The sequence below is a fragment of the Cucumis melo genome, chromosome 5 (assembly GCF_025177605.1).
Source record: "Cucumis melo cultivar AY chromosome 5, USDA_Cmelo_AY_1.0, whole genome shotgun sequence".
NCBI lineage: Eukaryota > Viridiplantae > Streptophyta > Magnoliopsida > Cucurbitales > Cucurbitaceae > Cucumis > Cucumis melo.
The window spans coordinates 21,415,071-21,422,349 of NC_066861.1; the positions used below are offsets into that span (position 1 = coordinate 21,415,071).

The 7,279-nt window shown below is 29.3% G+C and overlaps 1 protein-coding gene across 1 annotated transcript; it reads right to left on the reverse strand.

Moving 5' to 3' along the window:
• Window positions 1–522: 522 nt before the first annotated feature.
• On the reverse strand, window positions 523–3,704 carry LOC103492349 (plant intracellular Ras-group-related LRR protein 6-like). The gene is made up of 3 exons (XM_008452680.3): window positions 3,289–3,704; window positions 2,339–2,508; window positions 523–1,382 (listed from the first exon to the last, which is right to left on the reverse strand). Exons 1-3 carry the CDS (start codon window positions 3,541–3,543, stop codon window positions 692–694), a joined length of 1,116 nt encoding a protein of 371 aa, XP_008450902.2. The 5' UTR covers window positions 3,544–3,704; the 3' UTR covers window positions 523–691.
• Between the last annotated feature and the right edge of the window lie 3,575 nt (window positions 3,705–7,279).

Sequence of the window (7,279 nt, forward strand, 5' to 3'; positions counted from 1 at the left end):
AAAAAAGTCGTCAAAAAACAAGTTGAAAAAAAGATTTTGAGGTCTAATGTCTAATTTGCAACCAAAACGGGTTGGAATGGATAACTTTTAGGGGTTCACTTTTTATTAGAACGTTATTTTTAATGATTTAATATAGGAAACCATTTGGATCTCTTAACCTAGTTAAAATTAACTTCCCTCTATATACTTTAATATTTACAAATTAAAGATTTGAATAATTTGAGATATTTTTGGGTTTCTTCTCTAAGGTATCTTTTTATGAGATGTTTAGATGAGTCAATCTCGCTATTCCTTTTTTTTTTTAACTGTTAATTTTGTTCTGTTTGGTAAGTGTATCTACTTCTGGGGTGTTTGGTAGTTTGAGAGGACAAAAGAAAAAAAAAAGTTTGTGGCAATGAAAAATGTATGCCAAAAGAAAGAAGAAATTTGTAAAAGATTTGTATGTTTTTTTAATGGCAATTTTATTGATAAAGTTATAAACAAAAGATCTAAAATATATCATGTGTTGTGGTGAACGCTAAATTATGTAAAGGAGAGAGGACTACAGAAAGCATATATTCCATACTTGGTTGCACCACTTTGATCTATTAAGAGTTTCTCAAACTTCACAATGGAAATGATAAAATTGAGATTAATCTTTCTTAGGAAAGTTAAATATATATATTGGATGATGACATTGGAAATGGCATCGTCATCGAGTGAAATACCCCCGTGTTGTGAAAAAGCGGCGTGCCGAGAACATTCCAGCGTACCTCGGCGAAGTGAGACCATCGATTGAGCGATACTGAGACCACATGAAGGCTTCTCGATCCTCACGTGATTCAGTAGTTCTAAAGTACCCATACCCGCCATTGAAGGTTCCATATCGAACTAACCTCCCTACCCATGACTTCTTCTTATGTTGGTTTTGATGTCCTGCATTCATCTTCTCACTCAAGTATTCCTTAACAGCATGTAGCCCTTGTTCGAACACAAGTGAGGGTGGAGATGATAAAGGATTGCCATCAACACAAAGTTTGTGGAGTCTTTTGAGGCAGCCAATAGACTCAGGGAGAGTGGTTATTCCGTTGTAGCTAATGTCAAGTTCAACTAAAGACAACAAGAGGCCAATAGAATAAGGCAAAGTCTGAAGGTGGTGGAAGTTTTGGCTGACATTCAAGACTTCTAGCTTGATGAGATTTTCGAGGTCATCAGGAAGGGAAGTAAGGCAGTTTAGACGAGCGTCAAGGATACGAAGGTTTGTAAGGTGGGAGATAGAGTGGGGAAGATAAATTAGCTTGTTGGAGTTTACGGAGAGTTTTTTTAAATTTGTTAGCTCAAACCCTAATGCATCTGGAAGTTTCATTAATTTGTTGAAATTCACGTTCAATTCTTCTAAGGATCTGCAATCAAATATATAATTAAAACTCATTGTTTGATACTTTTATAAGTAGACAACCATATAATTCACTCAAATTGAGTAATTGTTTTGAAAATTTGAAATTTATACATATAAAAAAAAATTGCCATTATAGATAATTTATAACATTATCTATAATGTATTCAAAGGGGAAATAATGATAGACATATAGCATATGCTCCCACCATAGACTAATTTTAATTTGTGAGCTCTTTCTTTTTCTTCTTTTTTAAATGTCAAAGTCCAATCATGATTTATGCCATTATCTTTTTTATTGATGAACTTTTGTTATTCATTTTTTTTTATACCCACTTGACCTAATTTTTCTTTTTCTTTTTTTTTTCTTTTTTTTTTTTTGTGGAGCCCTTAAAGTTTAATATTCCATTATAAAATTTGCTCATTTTTGAGGTCAATGCTTGTGTCATTTACCTTTTTGTTACCTTTCTTATGTAATTGCCTCGTTTTTTTTACTTCTTGATCACTATACTTTTCACCCTTTTCAAATTATCACCATATTCTTATTTCTTACATCATATAAAACGTTGTTTAAAAGGAGAAAAGAAAACTCCAATTTGGAAATTTTTGTGGGATGTATTTTATGAATATTATTTCTAAACCTATCTTTAGAGATTAACATTTTAATATCATTGGTATGACTTAATTTAGGTTTATAATTAATATGCTGCATTGATTTTTTTTATTCATTACAACAAAAAGCAAGTTCAACACCTATAAAGCATATCACATAATTCTACAATTAAAAAAAAAAAAAAAAAAAAAAGCCCTTTAAGAGTATTGAATAGACACTATAAGAGTAAGAGTAAGATGTTCAAATCTAGGATCTCAAACATTATTAAATTCGATAAAAATGAATAAAGAAGAGTGAGGGTGTGTTTGAATGATGATGAGTAAAATTCAGTTGGAGAGAGAAAGACGAACCTGCAATCCACAAGAGTTTTGGGAAGGGAAGCAATGAGATTGCCGGAGACATTTAAAGTCTTGAGCTTACCCAAACAACCAATAGAATGAGGAAGACTTTTCAATTGGTTTGAGTGAACGTCTAATACGACAACGTTTAACAATCTTGCAATAAGAGACTCTGGAATACTCTGTAAAAATACAAAATTACAACAAACAATTTTTCAAAATTACTCTTTTGCTCAAAAATAGAACAAAGGATAAGGTGTGTTTGTTGATTGTTGTTTTAAAGATAGAAATGTTATAAGTAAAAAAAAATTAAACTTTAAATTAATAAATTCTTTGTTTTTTTAGTGTATGGGTAAAAACTATATTATTGGAAAATACAAACTGTTCTATAAAGTTATATCATTAGAGAATGTTAAGTATATATTTCTTAGCTTTTATAACATTTAGAATATAATCTCTAATAGAAAATCAGAAAACAAATAAAATAAAAGCTCAACATTAATGGTTTTGCTAGATAAATGTTTTTAATTTCGTTTTTCAAACACACACACACACACCAAAAAAAAAAAAGAAAAAAAAAACAGATGGGAATATATAAGAATAACTATTTTTAAATAGCTATTTTTTAGATAATCTGTTTCTAAAGTTCCTATTGTATTCCAAAATTCCCATAAGTAAATAGTAATTATACTCACAAGGTCATCTAAAAATGATAGTTCTTCAAAATCATCTTGAAAGCAAAACATTAAATAATAATAATAATAATAATAATAATAATGTTTTCACACAACAAACAAAATCAACTTGCCATGTTTGTTTTGCAAAAAACAAAAAGCTTCCACATAATAATTTGCAAATAGTCTGTTTCTTTTTTATTATTCTTAAAAAACCCCTATTATAATATCCTTAATTAGGGCAAAATGTGTGTGTGCGTGTGTGTGAGAGAGAGAGAGAGAGATGACCTGAAGGTTATTATTAGAGAGGTCTAATTTGCAAATGGTGGTCAAATTTAGATTAGGATTTGGCAAAGAGTTCAAAGAAATGCCACTCAAATCCACAATCTCAAGTCTCTCTTCCTCCACCACCCTCCTCTTTCTATCGCCAGCAGCCGCCGCCACCCCGACCCCAGCCCCGGCCATCGTCACGGTCATCGTTCTCCTCGTTACACCCGCGTCCTCTGGTGGCTGCCGCAGATGCTGCTCAAACAACATGTTCATAGCTTATCCCCCACACAAAGATCAAACTCAAGAATATATTTATCTTATTTTTTTACTTATTTTCCTAGAAACCAAACAAGAGAGAGTGAAAAAAAAAAAAAGGGAATTGGAATAGAATAGAATTGAGAGTTGTTTTTGTTTTTGGTTGTAGTTATAAGGATGTAATTGGACGGAGAGAAAATTTTAGGGTTTTGTAATTATAAAATGAGAAAACTTGAGACCTACCACGTGTGAAAAAGATAAAATAAAAGTTCTTTTATTCTTTTTTTTTTTTTTTTTTTTTGAGAAAGATTGAAGTACAATGGCCGTATACATAGGGAAGTTTACTTTTCATTCGTTCACTTTGATAAAGTCAACCCTTTCCATTATTTATACTTTATTCCATGCTTTTAAATAATATATATTTTTATGGGTTCAAATATCTTATATTATAACACTAATATAATTGAATCAATTTAAACAAGATTATTAATGGATAACTTTTACTTATACATATATAAGACTTGTTTAAATTTGAGTAGTTGTAGTTTTATAGTTTTTCTTTCTCATTCGGTCGATGTATTTGTGGAGTAGAATAATATTTTGTTTAGGTAATTTTTAGTTGATTTTATATTGAATTAAATCACTCATAAAATTAGTTTTAGGTTTTAAATTTATTTTTTTTAATTTTAATTCATACAATATTAATTGATATTGTTTTCAAAAGAAAATCTTGCCCCTCCACAATCCGTAGTACTCTCTCTTTCTATCTTCCTGGCCGTTTGTTTTGTTTTACCAAATTTGGTTAGAAAGTGGTTTTAAATCTTAAGGCAAAAGCAAACAAAACGGAATGTTTGTTCATTTCTTAGCTCTATAAAATCTTAATTAAAGACCATGCATGGTGTAATTAATGGGTACAATCCAACCAATATCTTTAACTTCCAAGTCCAAGGTTAGGTTATATTCAATCACCAATGAAGAAAAGGGTCACAATTGGGAATTAGATGATCCAAAAGGTATCTATCTCTATATTTTTGTACCGATTACAACCCTAAACAATGCTGATATAATGCTTTACCATAATATTTTCATATATATGATCTTCATTGACTTTATATTACATCATGTGGAGAGATTAAAATAATTGTGGTTAGAACTTCATGTTTTACACAAAGATGATCATGTGGAAGCCTGCAGATAGGTTGTTATCATCATTGCATATGTCACTTTCCATTAACATTTTAATCATCTTGTTGGCATGTATGAGTTAAATTTAATTCAATGGACTTTTTTTTTTTTAGATTTGTGTCCTTTTATTTATACTTTTTAAATGTATTTTAGAGAATATGCGTCTAATAAATTTCTAGGCTTTCAATTTTCTATATACTATGTTTTTAACGTATTCAATAATTAATTTATCTATTAAATAAAAACTTGAATTTTACATATGACATGGAATCGATATTTTTGAGGGTGTTCCTACTAGTTCTATGAATTTTAGAACATCCTAAAGATGTAAAAGATTAATTAGATAGAAAAACACATCAATGGACAAAAAAGTTAGAAGATTAAAGACCTATTATAATTAATATTTGTAACTTTTATGTGTGATTGGATCGAACATCCAATGGAAGTACTTTATGGTTTTTGTTGTGATACTTAGAGGATGAAAAAGTACAAAAGAAAAAGAAGAAAATGTCTTCTTTGGTTGTGACAATTTGCAAGAACCCACCGGTGGAATGCATTTTTTAGAAACAGAAAAAAGGGAATTGAGAAGGGAGTCGAGGAATTGAGAATTGATTGACTTTGATAATGATTTGGTAAATTATGAACTCTTGTTTGTGAAGGTAAACTTTTATATATAGGGATGAAAGACTTAGATTTATAAGTCTATTTATCCAAATAGAGAGCTAGAAACATAAACTAGTTCCTCCAATTATAACTTTACTATAGGATAGAGATGTACGTTAAAATAAAATATATGTTAGTATTAATATGTATTTGAATGAGATTCATACTTTGAAAGAATATTATTTGAATAGGACTGAAATGAAATTATTTAATTTATTAACTAAGTAATATTTTTTAATAATATATTAAACCTGATTTAATATTTATTAGAGAATTTAAATAAGACTAGTACGTGAAAATATATCACACATGAAAAAATTATTTAACTTTATAAAATTAGAAAATAAAATTAGAAAAGTCATTTCAATTTAACTTTAATGAGTGAAAAATGAATAATAAATTTAGAAATATCATAATATATTATCTCAAAATATAATAGCTTTAAAAAAATTAAAGGAAGAAAAAACAAGAGCATAGACATATCTACGTGTCAACCACGTTGGGTGGTTTAAGTTCCTCCAACTTCGTTTGTGTATTAAAAAGAAACATATAAACGAGGAATATATGTACTTCTCTATAAAAAATAGACAAAATTAAAAAAAAGAAAGAAGAAAAGAGAATAAAAAAAACATAACTTGATTTGCTTGAGATATTTATACCCAAAAAATATTTGGAAAAAAAAAAGAAAGAAGAATTTGAAAGGTTGAAAGAGATACAAAAGAGTTCGGGGAATGTGAATAGTTGGGAGGTAGAAGATTAAAGGATGGAGAGGAAAGCAAATGGATTTAAATAAATTTAAAGAAAATGTAACTTGTTGAATGTGAAAATGATCATAACCATTAAAATTATGTGATGATGAAATTGCCACTAAAATAAAACAAAAAGAAAGTTATAATGAAAGGATAAAATGGAGATAAAAAAATTTGTCCACTTCCATTCTTTTATATATAATATAGATATAGATTAGAATAACTTAATGGAAAGTTATTGTACAGTTGTTGAAGCTTCCCCTCCATCCATATCTCTCACTGGGTTCTGTATATTTCTCTCATCCAATAATGGTTCTCACAAACCTCAATTCTGTGTAGAGAATGGCAAATTTTCCATTTTCCTAGTGGTGGTGTCCTTGTCTGTGATTGTTCTTGAGTACGTTGAGATGGAAGAGTTTGTTGTAAGGTGAGAGGATATACCAAGAAGAAAGTACTGTTCAAGGGTAGGTTCCTCTTTTTCAATAAAAGCATGCCTTGTGAGTTTTATGTATTCGATAGCTTTTTCTATTTAATGGCGGATCCAATTCCTAGGTCTATACTAAATCCATCGGTATTTCCGTTTTTAGATTTTTAAACAAATTTTGAAAACACGTGTGTTTGCACGAGAATTTGATGCCTTCACTTTTAATGTATGGGAGAGGGCACCTCCCAACTTCCTCCTCTTGATCGGGAGGAAGTTAATTAATTAATTCTTTATATATATTTATTTAATATTTATAAAATAATAATTAATTTAATTAAATATCTCATATTTAATTAAATCATATTCAAATATGCTTAATGTACGGTTGTAATATAAATTTTTATTTGTATTAATTTAATATCTGAATCATTAATTCTCTAATCATATCATATATAATTAATACAACTTTTTAGAAAATGATACCAAATGGACCAATAGGACCACCCAAGCATCCTCACGTAGGCATCCATTTAGTACCCTCATCATTTCCTCCAAATATATTCAATAAGCACAAGAGGATACAAAAAGTCAATATATATATAGACAAGCCTAAAAGGATAGTATTAAATGAAAGTAGATAAATTTAGAGCAATAACAGATTGAGAGTAATTTGAGAAGAGATTGCTTTTTTGAAGACCAAAGCCCGGTGAGGTTGCATAGGACTTCCCAAATG